Below are 19607 nucleotides of genomic sequence, written 5' to 3' on the forward strand. Positions count from 1 at the left end.
ATTTGGAAGTCGAAAGTTCCAGCGTTCAAGTCCTAGTAAAGGCAGTTTTTTTTATACAGATTTGAATTCTAGATCATGGATACCAGTGTTCTTTGGTGTTGGGTTTCAATTAGCCATACATCTCAGAAATGGTCAAACTGAGACTGTACAAGACTGCACTTCATTTACACTCATACATACCATCCTCATTCATCCTCTGAAGTAATACCTGACGGTGATTCCAGGAGGCTAAACAGGAAAAAAAATAGTCCAGACTCAGCCAAGTTGTATTACATCTTCTAAAAATATCATTTGAATCAATAAATAAATTAAGAAATAAAATGTTTCTGACAAGACTGATTGTTGTGGTAAGAGGAATATGGTTGTGGTTAAAAAATCAGATTTTTTTTACTAATGCTCAATTTTTATTAAAAAAAAATTGGATGTTCTAGACATACTGTTTTATGAATAAAGCAATCTTTTTCTTTTTTTAAAGATATAAATATTATTAACAATAAATATTTGTCAATAACTTCTTAATGTGAAAGCTTTGGTCATAACATTCATACAAAATCTCATTAATTTGGCCTTGACTTGTTTTCTTTTAAAGAAAACAAGTCAAGAAAACTGTATGATTACAATTAATATTTGCTTGGAATATGAATAACTGTTTCATACAAAATTTTACCTAAAAAAATTAATTGTATGACATACGCGAATACATAGAGAACTAAGTTTTTTAGTTCTAAAAAAATCAGTGCGACAATTCACATTTTCAGCTGTTATCTAATTTTTTCATAAACCATTACTTATTTCACAAATTCTGTGAAAGTTTGACAAACCTTACCCAAATAAATAAATATACTTGTGATTTCAGAGTATATAACTGCACTCCCAGAAAGTCCAGCTGTTCTGATTAAAATAAAGACTATAGTACTTAGATACAGAAGAACCCCTTTTCCATGTGTAAAATTTAAAAAGTAATCATAATATGCTTTATATATTTGTGTATTTCATTACAAATACTGGTTTTACCACCCCCCCGCTCTTGTCTGTCTGTCTGTGCCTGTGTGTGTGAGTGTGTGTGTGTGAGTGTGTGCTCGCGCGTGCGCGTGACAGAGAGAGTTGAGTGTGGATTTCAGTTCTAATTTAAAATTAATACTGGATTTTGTTTCCTTTTGTTTCAGTGTTTTATAAATCGATATTAAATGATGGTTGCAAATACAGAAAAAAAGTCACCAGTGAAGATGGCTGGATACCTGGAAAAACGTGGTAAAATGGTAAGCAATTTGGTTATTGTTAACTCAGAGCATGCAATTCAGTTGTAATTGTTTCAGGTTTTTTTTAAATTTAAAATAAAAATAAAAAGTAACACCATACATTATTTCTTTTTTTTTTTAATATTATTTATCTGTTTTTGATTTGTTCATTTTACAGCGAATGGTGTGCCGTTGGAAACGTTTGTGGTTTGTTTTGAAAGGTCGTCTACTGCATTATTATAAATCACAAATGGAGTATGTTAATTTATCCCCATGTCGTGGTTCATTAAATATGGGGATTGCTGCAAGTGTTCGACCCGGTAAAGGTCTTGAGTTACAGGTTCTTACTAGATCACAATCTATTATACTTGTAAGTTCTGATTAAAATTATTATTATTTTTTATTCCGTAATTCACTTTGTGTACTATTTTATATGTATTTTATTTTTTTATTTTTAAATGATCATCTATGTAAACTGATGATTTTAGATTAGTAATTCACATTTCCAGGGTTGGGGACGTTATTATTATACAATTTTCTCTGCTGGATTTTTTTAATTTTTGGAGAAAATCTTTTTTTGAAACAAGCAAATGCTAAGCTGTTGCTTATTTTTATAGATGGTATAGCACACTTACTCATTTCTGATATGATGATATCTCTTGTATTATTATGTACTGACCAGAATAACATTTGCTGATTTATAAGCAATTTCTTTTTTTAATTTTATAAAATAGTTTTTTTTTATAGGTATTATTGAGATAAAATGTCCATATTATCAGTGTACTTCAACTTTGGATGTTAAATTACTGGTACCGTCTGATAAATAGTTGACTGAAACTGGAAGTCTGACTTATGGTTTATAGGCTGTTGTGAGACAGTATAATTTCAACTTTAAGCAAATAAATAAATTTATTCCACCTGAAAATAAGTAAACAGATAATAAAATACATGTTCAGATAGGATATTTTTACCTCTTAATCTTCTCTGTAAATCTTGCCTGGAATCCTGTAAAACAAAATAACTGTTTAGTAGTGAGTTTGAAATTTTTCAGGATTTTTTTAAGTAAGGTTAGAGTGTCTAGTTTTTGTGTGTATTTATTTAAAATGAAATATTTTCTGAAAATTAAATTTTTCTTATTCCTTTATGTCCCTTTTACACCAGTACCTTAGTATTCTTTTTCACTTGCATAGTTTTTTGATGTGAAATGCTTTAGAATGGGAATTATAAAACATGAAAATTGACAGATAATATATTTTTTCTTTTTTTAAATTTGTTATATTTAGTTGCATAGGTTTATATAGGTTAGCAAAACCTTTTGAAAGACATATATTAAGAATTTTTAATGTTAAGCTTAGTGATATTTTATTTGCCTAAAGTTAATATCCAGTTTTTAAAAGTGCAGCTTGATTATGTGTAACATAAAAAATAGAAAACTATATTTACTATAAAAACATATTTTGTCTTTAGCTATGGTGTGTATAAAACTTTGTAAACGGTACTTTGGGTAATCTATGCTATGTTACATCCTTCAGTATTGCTAAAGTTAACTCCCTCTATATTCATTGATTGTCTGTGTCTCTCAGCTGGTAAAGAAGTAATGATTGTATCATTTATGAAATATATTTCAACTATTGCTATCAGAACATAATAATGTGCCTATGCATATGCGCATAATAAAATTGTGTATACCACCATGTCATTCATTGTCTAATGAAATTTAGTAATGCTAGGAGTGCCAAGTGATAACCATTATCAGGTTGTTTACAAGTAAGATTACAACGGTTGAAAGGAATGTTAATTTAAACTTGAGGCTGATGTTGACTTTTATTGTTAGCTATAATAATTATATATGTTTATATAATTGTAATAACTTTTTCCTGAGACAGATATAACTTTAAAACTTATAATTATGAAGTGTCAAAAGTGAGTTGCTGTAAAGTCATTTCACAAAACAAATTAAAAATTGAATGTAAAACTTGTAATGATATGTTTTCATAAAAGATGTGTTAATTTTAATAAAAAAGATATTGACTGTTATAAATTGGAAGAAATAGGTTTTAGATGGGATATTTATAGTGAAGAAAGAAGAAACAGTTTGCGGTTAAAGACGGCAGAACAGAAAAGTGTGAGATAACTATTGGTCAATTGTTTTATTTGCTTAAACAAATGAAAGAAGATAAAAATGAATTTGCAAAGTTCATTAGAACTTAATATTTCATTAGAATCTCTGAATTCCAAATTAGATGAAGTTAATGTAATATTGGATCATGCTGAAAAATTAAATAACTTTCCTTGGATATGGATGCGTTGAACTCTGGAAACAAATTTTTGAAGACTGAAGTAATTAGTTCAGTGGATGAATTGCCTAATGAAGACTTCATGGAGGTCTTTTTCCTGTTGAGGAAGAAATTTATTATACTTCAGTTTCAGATTTTTAAAAGAAAATTTGAAAGAAAAATTTTTACAAAGTAGGATGAATAATCATGATTTTTCTACAAGGTATCTTGATATGACTACAGATAACCCTATATATATATATATATATATATATATATATATATATATATATATTGTCACTTGTTTGCAGCTCGATCAGGATATTGAGAGATTGAAAATTTATAATGTTTATATAATTACAATTTATTGGTTTAAAGACATAAATAAAACAGACAAATCAATAATAATGACGATAGTAATAGTAATAATAATAATAAGTGACAATAATACACTCACAATAATAATTAGAATAATGACAATAATAAATAAACAAATAACGATCATAGTAATCACAACAACAACAATAATAGTAATAATAATAAATGTCAATAATAACAGTGATTACATACAAAACGGAATTTAAAGCAATTGTCAGGATAATTCATAAGTAGATAAATAATGAAAACCAGAATTCAGTCCCATTGACAGAAGACATTGGCATGACTGCTGGTCTTGTATTAACAACAATAGTACAATAGATAAGAAAAGTATAAAGTTCTTTTACTGCAAATACCTTTTCTGTTCACAAATAAAAGTGAATTAAATTTAGTACATTATCTCACACAAATTTAGTACATTATCTCTTTCACATAAGTGAAAGAGAAATGAAAGTGGAAAGTGAAATGTACTAAAAAGTCTTAACAGTAACTCACCGAACCATTTCTTATTTCCATGTACTGCCCACATTGAAATTACTTGTGACATCACCTTGATCATGTTGAATTCGTGTAATAACTTCTCCATTGTAGCACTCATTTTGCAGACTGACATCATAACGTCTCACTTAGACTGATTTCGCAGATCTGATTTTTAACTGGTCTTCTCTGGAGTATCCTCTTACCGCCAGACTGGACCCAACTCGAAATGTGAGAATGATCAACCACTCTCACATTTTCCCATGAAATTCCAAACCTTGGTTCAGTAACTCTTCTCACAGAACGACATCTGTTTAGTGTGTCAGTGGGCAGTATTACAAAAGACGATTGTTAAATGGACCTGTTGCCTTTACTAAAAGGGTTCCTTTAGCCCCATTCTGGATTCCTTCCATTATTATATTTTCTCTTAATTGGTAGGAATCCGTTACTCAGGTCCGCTATACCAATCTTGTTACAATATATGTAAATTTCATACATAATAAAAGATTTCCTTTAGTCTTGCTTGTTTATTTATGGATTAAGAGAGGTAAAATACTCATAAGAAAGTTAAATAATTCAAATATAATAACAATTAATTCAGTTGATGATTTAAATAAGTTTGATTCAGAATGATTAATTTTCTGTATGTTTGTTTAATATTTATTTTTATGTCAAGATACACAGAAAACAGTGATTTTTTTTCATTTAGTAATTTTAAATCGGAATATTAGATGTATCAGTCATAATTTTGATTATTTTTATTTTCTCTTTATCTGAAATGAACTTATCTTCAGATATTATTGTGTTGACAGGGAACTTGGATAAGTGGTGAAAAATTAAATTTGTTTAATTGGCTGAATATAAATAATTTTTTAATGAAAGGATAAGATTTTTAATGAAGCTGGAAGTGTTATTGTTTATGTTGTGAGTGACCTTATAACTACTAAGACAAAAACTATTTCTTTTATATCAGGGGGGATTTCATTTTGTTAAAACTGTGAAGTTAATGGTGTTTGTTCTATTACTTTAATTGCTGTTTTTAGATGGATAAAAGGTGACTTGGAAAGTTTTATTAATAACGTGAAAATTATTCTGGAAATGAATCTTTTAAAGAATATTATTTTTATTGGAGATATGAATTTAAATTAGTTTTCGAGAGGTAGATTTACAAAAAAAACTATTTATCTATATTAAATTCAAATGGTTTGGAATCGGTAGTCGATGTGTCAATGAGAATTGGAACATAGTCTTCTAATTGTATTGATCATATATTTGTGAGATGGTGGAATAAAAAGATTGGGAGTTTAAGTGTCAGCTGAGTGACTTGAATATTACATATAGATCATTATTTTATTAAACTTGAGCTAGTTTCAAAATATGTAACAAGAATAGATCGAATTTAAAGTCTACTTGTACAGATAAAGCAAATTTTGAAATGTTATATGATAATTTGAAAGTTTGTGATTGGTTAAATTGTTTGTGATTGTAATTGTCCTTTTTTTAATTTTCAGATTTTTTTTTTGTTTTGTCTAATGAGCTTGATAAATGTAAACAGGAAAAAAATTTTGTAAGAAAATTAAAAATATCATTGCTAATGAGTCAATTATTAGAGAAAATTGTAATAATTTACTAATAATACCTTTTACAAAACTATGTAAAGACAAAAATAATAGTGTGCTAAGAAGAAACAAGTTCACTGTTTTTATGAAAATAATTTAGTTAATCTTAGAAATAGAAAGCATGAATATTTTACTAATCTTTTTGAAGTTAACCCTAAAAACATTAAAAAACAGTGGAAATTGATAAATGAAATTAATGGCCTACAGTCATATTTATTTAATACGGAAATTACAAGAATTGAAAGTGGTGGTGAATTATTCAAATCTTCTATTGATATTCCTAATGTTTTGAATTGAGTATTTTTTGGACAGTTTCATTAAAGTGAAAAAGTCACTTGATCAGTTGATTCGTTTGAATTCTTTTGATTTTTTTTTTGGTGATGTTTCTGTGAAAAAAAAAGTTTTCTGAAAATGCTATTAATAATTCCTTTTTCTTAAAATCCTGTTGAAGATTTTGAAATTTATACCATTGTTAATGGTATAAAAGCAAACAATTCTTGTGATTTTGATCATTTCTCTAATCTTGTTAAATCTATAATCCCAAACATAGTTGATGTTCTTTCATTTTTATTTATTCTTAGATTTTTTACTGTAATCTTCCCATAAGTATTAAAAACAGGGATTACTGTGCCAATCCCAAAGGGAGGTATCTCGTTTAAAGTGGCAAACTGTAGACCTATGTGACTTTGCTTTTTTTTAAATACTGGAAAAGTTGGTCAAGGACAGATTTAAATTTTTTTTTTTGCAGAAATCAATATGGTTACTTACATAAAATAACTACTGAATTTACTTTATTGCACTGTGTAAATTATACTTATTATGGTTTAAATAGTAAAAACTTTGTAACTGGCCTTTTTAAAGAAGTTCGTAAAGAATTTAACTCAGTTGAACATGAAATTTTCTTTGAAAGTTAAATAAAATTGGAGCTAGAGGGATTCATAATGGTTTAAAAGATATTTGAGTAATAGACAACAGCATGTGAAGATAAATATTAAAAAAATATATATATAGTAATTATTAAATTTGGGATTCCACAGGTTCTTTCCGTGGTCCAGTTTTGTTTCTAATATATTTAACAAGATTTTATGATGGACAGTTTAATGATAAATTGGTGGTCTTTGCAGATGATATTGGTTGGTTTACACCAGTATTTTAGACAATAATAAAAATATGCTTGAGAATTTTATTGCATTTAGGTTTCGGTTTGGTAAGAATGGAATGGCTATAAATTATAAAAAACAAATATACTGAATTTTCCTATAAATAATTGTAAAAATGTTGGTCAGTTAAATAATCTCATTTCTAAATGTTCATGTGTGTATCCAGAGGGTGGCAAGGAGGGCAGCTGCTATTGCTCTTCTCACAAGTTTAACCTTATCATGAACAACTTAAAATGTTATCCCAGATATTTGAAACTGTGTTGGAACTATAAAGGAGATATTACATTCTTTTCACATATCCGTTTTATGCAAGCTTATAGCTAGCATTCCTAAATTGTGTGATATTAGGTAGTAGAGAAATATAAGACCTTCTGTGTTTTTAAGACTCACTTTGTTGATGTTAATCCATTAGACACCTTATCTGAAGAGGAAAATGCAGCAACAAGAAAAAATGCTTGTCAAATGCATGCAGAGGCATGTATATTTCCATTTATTTTGTCAGTAGCATTAATTGTTAAGTATTTCGCTATATTGAAACCAGTAGAAAATGCACTTTAGCTGAAGACACTTGACATAGTCAAAGCCAATCAGCACATTCAAACTACTCTTGACATGCTATGAGTTCTTCAGAAAGATTTGGAGAACATCACGACTGCGATTTTAAAAGAAGCAGGCGACATTGCAATGCATTTGAATGTTAATTTAACTGTCACTCGCTTTGCGGTCGACAGAAGAGTAGAAGCAATCATCCAGCCAAAAATCCTTCCCAATTTTGGAGAAGTTCTAATAACTCCTTTCTTGGATTCTTTCATATCATCTTTAGAAGTCAGATTTTCTGCCGATAAATTGCCTGGATTTTCATTGAAAAATTTCCATCCGAGTAACATAAGAGGTGTTTCATTGGAGGAATGGAGTGAAAGTACTTCATCTTGTGCAACTTTCTATAATTTAGAAGGCATTGAAGGCGAAAGGGAATTGTGGTTCAAAATGTGGAATGAAGTACAGGAAGCACCAGACATGACTGCAGTTTTAAAAAAGAGTGAATTGTTTTCACCGACTATTAAAGAAAGGCTCTGCTGATATTGCTTTCACAGCCCTGTACAACAAATACTATCGAGTGTTCATTTAGCTCCCTTTGTCAAATTAAAACATGGCTAAGAATCACCATTGGTGAAAACAGCTTAAATGGGTTAGCTATGTTAAGCATTCACTGAAAATAGATTTTCACTAACAAGGAGCATTTAGTTGAAGTTGTAGTTAGGCAATTTGCATCTAATCCTTGCAAACTATTGTTACAAAATTAGTTTTTTTTTCAAATAAATATTTATTCTTCCTTTTTTTGTGGGTTATTACTGCATAGCACCCCCCCCCCCTCATGGACTATCCTTCCATCATGAAAGATGTTAATTTCAGAAAGCTCTGCCCCCTTTCTGTTTTGAGCTGGATATCCCCTGAATGTTAGTTTTATAAGATGACCTCATTGTGACAATATTGATTCTATTGATGTTTTTAAATATTTAGGCTTAATGTTAGGCAAAAATTTTAAATGGTCTGAACACATTTCATTGGTAAATAAAAAATTATCACAATATTTTATTTGGCAAATGTATACAGTAAATAAATGCAAATAATATTTTTTTCTCTACGCCAATCAGAATTTTGAGTATGTGCTTAGCTGTTGCGTGGGAGGGTGGTGCTTATAAAACTATTTCAAAACCAGTTAGTAATACTCAACAATATTAAGCAAAAGAAAAAGTGATCATAGTTTTACAGATTCTTCTGTTGAGGCACTTATTTCTTTTTTAAGTATTGAAGATGGTTTTTAAAAAAAGTAGCAATTTTAATGTACATTATAATAAAGGAAGGATTTTGAGGAATAAGGAGGATCTGTTTTTTCCAAAACCTAAATGTAAAGTATTTAAAAGTAATACTGAACATTTATTTCCTACAATTTATAACCTTGCGCCATTTGAAATTAAAAGTATTGATAAAGTGTACTGAATTATCTGCTTTAAGAAATCTGCTTTTTAAAAATGAAATTGTTGAATTCTTATTAAACTCTACAGTTAAAGAATGATTTTTTGTGAGTATATCTCTCAGTATCGGCTAATTAAGTGGAGTATAATATTAAATATTTTTATTTTTTGTTTTTGAATATATACTGACTGTAAGTAATCCTGCATTTTCTCCACTCTTGTACAGGCTTTTCCTTTAAGAATGTTTTTTTATTATTTTTATTAACATTATTTTTCTATCTTAAAGAATTATTGTTTTGATACATATATATAAATTGGCTGTTAAATATTATTGTGAGTTTAGAATAATGTTGAATTATGTATAAAATAATGTGATTTTTTTCTTTCTTAAATGTTAATATAAAGATGTAAATTATGTTTTGATAAATAAATTTTATTGTTTTTCTGTTATATTCACATGTGCATAATTGAACATTATGACAGTACATTTGGCAACATTATTGTCTGTAAGACCAATTCATTTTCCTAACTTTGTAAACATCAAAGCAGTTTTCTTACACAAGACACTTCCCTGAACACAGTACTGTAAATACACGTATATGAAAAATAAGAGTTATTTTATGAGTATTGGTATTGTGTATATAATTATGAATGTTTGCAGTTAAATATTTCTAGAGATCTGTTAAAATTTCATATTTTGTAATATGCATCCTTCAATAGGTTGATGTTTCTTTTAGTGAAGTACTTTTCCTAAAACAACTTAAAGGGCCTGAAAATTTCTTAGAAGTTTCCGCCCCAATAAGCCACTTATAATGTACATTATCGGTTTGCTTGAGAAATTTAATATAATTATAATCAAAGTTAAAGATTTGTTTTAATGTGGTTGGTTTTTATGTGATAAATCAGAAGTGGAAAAAAATTTTAACTGTGATATTCAGAGAAAGATTAATAAATATTATACCTGTAGTTGATTAAAGGTCTTTGACTGTTAGATATGCAATGGACTAATGGAGAGGTAATATATTCTGTTATTTGTTGCACATTTATTAGTAGTAGACTTATGTTCTTTGTTATTGTTTACTATGAATAAATTATAAGTATGCAGCTACTATGAGTCACTGTTGAATTCCTGTTACCTAATTTGTTTTGTATTTATGCTTCTTACGTGCTATTTATTAATTAGTAATTACTTATTACAATTTTTTTAAAAGCATATACAAAGGACTTTTTTTATTTCAGACGAAAAGGAATGAATATTTCCTTTCTGTTCTTAACAAACCTTATAATATTAGTTACATCTATTAAATCCTAAATTTTTTTTAAAATTATTTGTTGTATAGAAAATCTGTCATAGAGGAATGAACATACGTTAAGGAATTTTTTTCTAACAAATTTACTTCATATTCATTAATATTAGGCAAAGTGATGCTGCATTTCTGTCAGTGTAAATAATTGGGCAAAGTTTTAATTTTAAGATCAGTTTGACTTGAAAATAAAAGGTTTCAAAGCTGTATAATTCAATTACTGTTAGAAATTTCTTTTAAAATTAAATTGTGCAGTTAATACTAACAAAATATTTTTTAAATAAAATAGAGGTAGTACTAAAAAATAATACTAATTATTATTAACTACTTGTATTAAATAATTGACAAATTTACAAATAAGTGATACATTTAATAATTTACAAAATGCTAGTTAATAAAACAGCAAAATAACAGTATATTAGGCTAAATAAAACTAACTTAAAAACAGTAGTTCTACTTTTTCTTTGATTTAGGTCTGATCCAAATTAAAAACAACTATCATCTTGGTTATTAGCAACAAACTAATCTTTATTTTGATGTCCTCTTCAAAAAATTGGATAAGCATCACATTTTTATTTTTGGAGCAATTTCAATTTTACTTTTTTATTGTTTTTACATCTTTAATTTTATTTTAATCAAAAATATGGGATAGACCTATAAAACTTTTACTTGTCTATAAAAATCTTTTAATTAGAAACATAAAGAAGAGAAACCCTTGCCATGATAAAAATAAAGGTTAAAAAGAAATTACAAAAAAATTGCTTCTGAACATTAACTAAGAGTGAATTACAGGAATATAGGTAACCCCAAATTTTCTAAATGATTTTCTTGAATTTTTATAAAATTATGAATCACATTGTTTGTAAATTGTTCTAAGCTATTATAATCAAATACAAGTAATTATTATAACTGAAAAATATCTTAAATTATCTGTATAATGTAATTTTTTATTAAAAAAAATATTTCTCTTAAGTGAGGAAATTCCAGTGGTACTTGCTGAGAAATTTCCTTTATAAAATAAAATAAATTGATCCATTTAGTGAAGAATTGCAATAGAAAAAAACACGTAGATTGACTGTTAAAAAAGGAAACCTTGTTTTAAATAATTGTTTTGTTTAAATTAAAATTAGACAAAAAATAAAGCTCCTTAATGCTCAAACACTGGGCCAGTGAGGTTTGTTTATTTACACATCAAAAAACATTTGATATAAGTTTCTAAACTTTAATATGACTTCATTAATTTTATTGGCAAACTAAAGTTCCTAAAAGTTTTTTTTTGGCATTTTACCAAAATTTATTTTTTGTAAACAATTTATTGATTGAAGTTTTTTTTATTTTTATCTATAAAGTTTTGAATAAAATTTTTAATTGAAATTTTAAGCTGTGGGGGACCCATTCTTTAATTTTTCCAAGTAAGATTACAATTAAAGTTGAAGTTTTGTATATTACTCACAGGCATAGAAATGGAATATTATCTTACCATGAGTTAGGAAGTATTTAATTTTGGGAAAAATCTCTTATTAGCTATAATTAGAAAAAATGTTTCTTATATATGTTTGTGTGTAGAACGTACATTTGCTTCTTTCTAATGCAGTCTGTATAAATTTAATCATTGTCTTTTCTAAACTACATTTTCTACTACTACCCTCTGTTAAAAAATTAACTAGGGTGTACAAGATTCTGCCACAAATTCTTTTTTCTTCATTTTATTAATTCTATTTTTATCAATCATTTCGAATGGGTCTCTGTTATAGTTCATTTCAAAATCTCTATTATTTATCATTTCAGAAAGTCAATATCTCTCTGCTTTAAAATACTACATCCGTATGGTTAATAATTATTTTTTCTTGATTCGTAAAGCTGCATTTATACTTCCCTTTGTCTACTTTCGATTTTTTTACTTACCTTAGCCATTACAGGTTAGCATTTCTGTTGCTTCTGCCAAACAAAAACAAACTGGTCGTTAAAATGTAACTATTTGTACAAACTGTTGGGAAAAAACAGGTTGAATTATTAAAATGTTAATGTTCAAGACTCATTTTTTAATTACATTGCTAAACTGCTTGTCTTTGCATTTGTAAAACAAGTTTCATTTTAGTATTTTTCTCAATGGTTGCAGACTTCAGGAAGTTTGGTTGATGCCAGCGAATATTGTTAATCGTTTTTTCTCAAGATTTGACAGTTTTATGACACTTTTATTCTGGACTTTAATATTACAGTATTTTCAAGAATAAGATTTATTTGGTTTTTGAAACTGTTCAGTCTTAATAGATAGCTTACAGCGTATTTAATATTGATAAAACAAGTTTTCTGCGCAAATGATGTTTCATGACCCAGGGACCCTAAAAACAAAAGAAGTTTGGGGTAATATTCATAGGTATGTACTCTGTTGACATGTTTGAAGCTTAATACCCTTGACTGGATAAACAGCAGATTTTGATGAAATTTTGAACAGACTTGTGTATGTGGGACAACATATTGGTAAAATCTGGGATCAATATCTCCTGGTGGTGGGGTAGATAGTTTTTTGGAGTCAATTTTCTCAAAATTTTGCAAACATAACCCTACTTCATATTATTCTTAGTACATGTGTGCATGTTTTATCATTTTTTTAAAAAATATTCTCCAAATTTCCCCTTTCCCAAAAATTACAAAATGCTATCTTATTTATTGTATATTTTTTAACCAAAATTTTTGTTTTGTCTTCTTCGGCATAATAGTAATGAAATTGACCGAAAAAAAAATATATATATATATATTACTGGAGGCAATATTGGAAATAGGAGAGCCAATCAAAGTTTAAAAATATTGATTTTTTAAATTTTTAAAGATTTTTTGGTTTATTTTCATGTACCATTATTTTTCCACTATACAAGAATAAAATACTAATTCCAGGGAAGTATTACAACTTTGTTGTCAGCTTTATTCTGATTTATTTTAATCATTTCAGATTTTTATTATATTTTATTTTTTTAAATTGGTGTGATAAAGTTACGAATTTAACATAAATGTATTGTACTTTACATCAAAACTAGAAACGTGTGATTTCTATAAAACTTTGTATTGTTTTATCAAATATATCAGCATCTGTACAATCTGATAGGAATTGATCATTTGTCAGAATATGTCTCGGACAACTGGACTACAAGTGATTTTATTAAAAATTTATTTTGAAAAGTGGAAATATAAATAAACAAAATAACAGTAGTAGAAATGGTGGTAGGTTCTTTGCACTGGTGATTGCTGTAATTAAACAGGATGTTTACACTTTTTATGTAGTTTTTAGAATTTGTGCCTGTCAATCGCAAAAAGTTTATTTTTATTTAAGCTTAAATAAAATTGTTTATTCTGTTTATATTAATAATCTATGAAAATAAAACTAATATATTATATTTAAAAAATCTTACAATTATTGAATTTAATTTTAATTTAATTAAAATTTACAATTATAATTAATTAATAACTACGGACATTATTCTATGAATTTACTCAGTTTTATTCCATATTGTAAGTTAATGGTTTTATACTTTTTTGCCATGTTTTTGTCAGTAGCTAGTAGTTCTCAGAAAAGAAGTTAAACTCAGAATCGTGCTGAAAATTTCAGAATCCTTGGTTTAATAATTAGTAATAACTGTACTGATTGCTAAACCAAAAGTCTATTACTTATTATTGAGGAATTATGGTTATTTCAATAGATTTTTTTAAATTATGTAAAAAAAGAATTGTTAATGTACAGTTGTCTAATACTGGAATTGAAATCTATTAGAAAACTAAAAATTAATAAATAAATATTTATAATGTTAATGTAATACGATAAGATTTCTTAGAAATACAGTACATTTCTAGAACTTAAGAATAGTAAAATTAAATAATAAATATGATATTTAAATTTATATTGCTTCACTTTGTTCCTTTCATTACTGCATCCAAAGGTCACAAAGCACACCCGACTGCATATAAGAGTTCTTAAAATAAATTACTTCTGTAGTCACTCAATTTCCCTTCAGCTACAGAATACTTGCAATACTAGTGCAGGAAATCCAGGGACATAGGTAAGGTTCTAAACAATTACATAAAAAAAGTTCTAAAAAATTTGAAGTGTGAGTAAAACTTTATATTATTACAAAATTTTATTGAAACGGATAAAGTATTAAAAAAATTAGGTTCTAAAATAAAAATGTTTAAAAAATCTAACCAATACTTAGTAAAACTTGCTAATAATACATACACAAAATATAACATGTGTAAATGCGCGTATGCCATTTGTACTACAAGTATGTGGCAAAGTTTTTGATGAGATGAAAAGAAGAGCATGGAACCGTAACAGATGGAGACAACAGTGGTGCCAGGGACCTGCCAAACAGGCAGAATACCAAATGATGACCATTTAATACTATTTTGTCATTTTTAAATAACACCTAATTTTATATTACATGATAATTATTTTCAGAACACACTTATTAACTATATTAGAAAATATTTTTTGATTTATTCTGTTTTTTTATATATAAATTTTAAAACTGTATTTGTTATATAACTGTCCAAATATGTATGATGTATGCTGTTGGCATATAAATGTAAGAGAGGCGGCTGAAATGTAATGCACATTGGAACGTACAGAGAGAACAAGATAACATACAAAGTAACCCACCAGGTTAATCTAGTGGTAAAACTCATTAAATCACCTGATTTCAAAGTCAAGAGTTCTTAGGTTCAAATCCTAGTAAAGGTATTTGCTTTTATTCAGATTTGAATACTAGATCGTGGAGACCGGTCTTCTTCAGTGGTTGGGGTTCAATTAAGCACTCAGGAATGGTTGGCCTGAGTTTGTTCAAGACTACACATTTAACAGTACATTTACAGTCTAATTGCTAATGACTTTAATTGTTGATATGACTATAAATTAAAAGATATTAAAATAAAAATCCCTTTCGGCACGCCAGAAGGCAGAGGAGGTAGATTTCATTGGTGCTAAGTAGGGGATAAAAAAATTTCCACCCTTAAGTTGAGAAAAACTTCAAATTTCCTCAATACGACAATGGTTGCATGTGAAAAAAAGTTTCACATGTTTAACATACAACAAGCCCCATCTTACATTCCAGCAATATTTTGGTCATCCCTTACCGTAATGGTTGGTCATATCAAAACATGTTTCAGACAAAAGTTTTAGGTAATGTTTAGAGAACTACGACCACCCTTAAACCGATTTGATACTGTGCCTATTAAGGTAGGTATGGTTTTTGTTGTCTTTGAAACCCCATTTTTTCCACCCCCTGAGCCAATGGTTACCAACCATTGGCCCAGGGGGCCAACTTTACTTAGATAAGTTTTAGGCTTTTTAGACTTCCAAAGAATAGTAAGAACTTTAAATGAATTCGATATTTTACTTAATAAGAAATTTATAGCGATATTTTGCTTTTTCAAAAAAGCCATTGCATTTCCTCTTCCATGGTCCAATTTTGGCTGTTAATAAACTCTAACAAGATTTTGGGTCAAGTTATTTTTAAGGAACAATTGAAAGTGATTGGTGCAAAATTACGGCAGTTATTGTGTCCACAAGAAAGTGAAATATATGTATTAGATATATGTATAAATGTATATATAAACTTTTGAGCTGATGGTGGTTTTGGGTCTGGGGGATGTGAAACGCGAAGATATGTTGAAATTTTCCAGAAGTCAAACCATGGTATCCATTGCAATAAGTAGCTTTCTTATGAAATCTATCTAAAACATACAGTGATAGGTGCTGCAATCATTCTATTACTACTAACATACCAAAAGTCTCTGACCCACGTTCTTTCAGTTTCCCTCAGTTGTCATTCTTATCGAGTTGAGTATGCCTGCTGTGTCTTGACATCAAAGACAATATGAACTGATTGAATCTTTAATAGTAGAAAAAGTTAATGCTAGTGACATTCATTTTCATATATGATGTTGAAACTGTTATCAAAGTACTGTAAGTAGATGAGTGATAAAATTTTGTACATTAGAAACTGTTAAAAAAAGAGTGAATATTGAGGATGATTTTGTAGTGATCAACCAGTCTCTGTGACTGGCACCTTAGCAGATATGTGTATCATGGTCGATAATTCATGGAAATGATAATGCCCAGCCACACAGATTATGTGCAACTACCAAAGCTCTTGTTAAGTTGAAATTTGAATGTATTTCACACTGTCCACACACATCAGATTTGACACCCTGTAGTTTTTACAACTTATCACAATTAAAAAGGGATATTAAGGGTATTATTTTTCATCACAGATAAATTGAAGGGTTCAGTGAGGTTGTGGATCAAGAAAAGACTGCCAGCATTCTTCAGTGATAGAATGAGGAACTGGTTCTCTGATGGATGAAATGTGTAACTGTAAATGGTGACTGTAAATGAAAATTTTTGTAGCAAATAAAATCTACTTTTATGCTGTATTTGTTTCATTTACGAGTAATGAGTGACTATGCGCTACATTTTGGCCACCTCGTACATAAAAATAAAAATTTTACTTATTGCAGTAATTTTGTAGTCTACGGTGTATAATAAAAATTAAGACATAACCAATTAATATCACACTGTAAAAGTAACTACATATGTCTTATTTTTTTATCTTTCTCGAAAAATGTAAGCAAAACTAATCATTACACATAATGTAATCACACATTTATATATATTAATAATTACACATATTGACACACTTTCCTAATAATAATAAAGACACTGCCTCTAGAATATATAAACTACAACTGTTCTGATTGCACAGTGTTCTATATTGATCATAAGAGATACAGTTTTCAACAAAGGTACAAGAAAATATAGTGTTCAAAAAGTGACGCAACTTGATGGAAAGATGTTTCCTTCTTTTGTTGCATGTTTAATTGAGGAAAAATGGGTTACACAATGCAGCAGAGAATATTTATTGTCTCTCAATACATTAGATTTGCCAGTTATGTCCAGACCCAGAATGCCGTGCACAGAAAAGTGTGTGGATGCACCAAACAATATCTCCATCAAGCAGTCTCAAGTCCCAAGAGACAGGGAATGTGGCAGATGCAGTCAAAAGTGGTTGACTGAAAGTGCTAACACCAGAAAAGTTGATAGAAATGAAAACTGCATATTCTGTTAGTCAGAGGAAGTCTGTGAGACGCCTATCTAACCAGTCTGATCTCTCCATTGGCAGTGCCTACATGGCATCGCACAAGTGTTTAAAGATGCATCCATACAGTACTCATGTTCTTCATGAGTTGTTACCTACAGACACTGGAAAACTTGTAGTTTTGTGTCAGTGGTTCATGTCATCTGTAACATCAGATGGGGAAGAACTTGATAACTGGTTTCGGTCTTACAAAGCATAGTTCCACCGTGGTGGATACATGAATGCACAGAATTCACGCATACCTACAGACTGGCTAGAGTACACATGATTTCAGCAGGGCATTGCTTTGGCTCATACAGTCAGCAACACCATGACTTTTGGATCAGTGTTTTAATGTGGACAAGTGATTTTGAAGGGGTTTGGCTATTTTTCTTGTGTGGATACCTTAAAATGCCGCTTACAAAACTCATCCTCACACATTCCTGAATTGCAGAGCGAAATTGAACAATATATCACTGCAATTCCTTATCAAATGTTACATGTGTTTAAGAGCATGCAACGTCTTATTCAAGTAAGTGAATTGCATAATGGAGACCATTTTCAACTATTGTTGTAACTTACTCATTTTCCCATAAGGTTGCATCATGTTTTGAATACTACTTAAAAGCCCTTCATAACAATATGGTGTCCATATTTGCTAACCACCTCATCATCAAATATTAAAAATCTAGCAGATTTTAATATTTTTAAAATAAACTACTTTGATATTCTACACATACATAAAAAAATTGGCACTATATATTAATAGTAGAATATTATGAAATATATAAACATGAAAATCACACAGCAAGTATGAGTATAAACTATATGAATGGACATGAAGTTACATACTTTTCCGATACACTTTTAATACATCTGCCTAAAAAAAATCTACCATTGGTAGATCAGCTGGAGTCAGTAACATCCAGTACCAGTCACTAAGAATGGTCATCAAGAAAGAAAATGTTTTGAGGTGGGTTTTTAAAAAAATATCTTATATACAATTCAGTTCAGTTTCTCATTGCAAAAATTAACATTTAAATTTAATAAAATCAGTACTACTCTGTTGTTTGGATAAACGTTTTGTTAATTAATAAAAGATTGTTATTTGTATTTGTTTATTTTGGTGTAATATTGTATGATACAACCTTGTTAAAGGTAATGATGTTTTCATCTTTAACTGTTGTTTTTTTATTTTTTTTTGTTTCAGAGAGCGGCAAATAGACTGGAACAGGAGCAATGGTTACAGGCATTACTTGATGCAATGGCCATACAAGATTGTCATGCAGCACCATCTGTAAAACCTGTTCAACATTTTAGATATCCATCAAATACGGTATTTTTAATTAATTTTGATCATATAGTTATTATCACATTACTTAGTTAATTTTTTTTATTTTTTGAGCATGGGACTGAGAATATGAAATGGAAATGTTATATCGGAATAGTTTTTTAAAAAAATATTTATAGTATGTTTTAACTACATTAATAATGTGTATTTACATTTCTGTAAAACTAAATAAACATTTAAAAAAATGCTGACAAGACTTTTAATACAGTAATTCTCAACAAAATATAGGCTTACCTTTTTTAATTTATGTTAACATCTCTGCTTTTCATCTAGAGGTTTTGAGTTTTGATTCCCAGTCAGGCATGACATTTTTCACATCCTACAAAATACATTATCCAACAGTAAATGTTATTGGACATTAGTTTGTTTTTTCTGAATAAATAAATAAATTATTACTCAAAAAATAATTTTGTGTGCTGAACCATTGATTTGTAATCTACATAATGTATAATTTGATGACTGAAATTTGAAATACAGATTTTATCTTTGATCACGTGGTAGAAGATGATGGAAATCAGTTTTACTTGGGAAGAGGTACAGTGGCCTTTCTCAGTATTTAAAAAAAAAGTCTGATCTGGACATCATATGATTTCCTTGTACACCTATTACATTACATATATACATTTTTTTACAATCAGAGGTTAATAATTATTAATAAATTAATATAGTTAAATTAAAAAAAGTAAAAAAAAAATCAGTTA

General features: G+C 28.5%; 1 protein-coding gene across 4 annotated transcripts in view; it reads left to right on the plus strand.

Moving 5' to 3' along the window:
- The window catches only part of LOC142324032 (uncharacterized), a 171057-nt gene that overhangs the window by 128937 nt on the left and 22513 nt on the right, over window positions 1-19607 (plus strand). For all 4 annotated transcript variants that reach the window (XM_075364603.1, XM_075364605.1, XM_075364604.1 and 1 more), the window contains 3 exons: window positions 1167-1259; window positions 1417-1608; window positions 18766-18891. In XM_075364603.1, the coding sequence (XP_075220718.1) occupies window positions 1188-1259; window positions 1417-1608; window positions 18766-18891 (390 nt within the window). In that variant the 5' untranslated portion in view covers window positions 1167-1187. The remainder of the gene's footprint in view (window positions 1-1166; window positions 1260-1416; window positions 1609-18765; window positions 18892-19607) is intronic.

Source organism: Lycorma delicatula, chromosome 4 (assembly GCF_047948215.1).
Source record: "Lycorma delicatula isolate Av1 chromosome 4, ASM4794821v1, whole genome shotgun sequence".
Classification (NCBI taxonomy): Eukaryota; Metazoa; Arthropoda; class Insecta; order Hemiptera; family Fulgoridae; genus Lycorma; species Lycorma delicatula.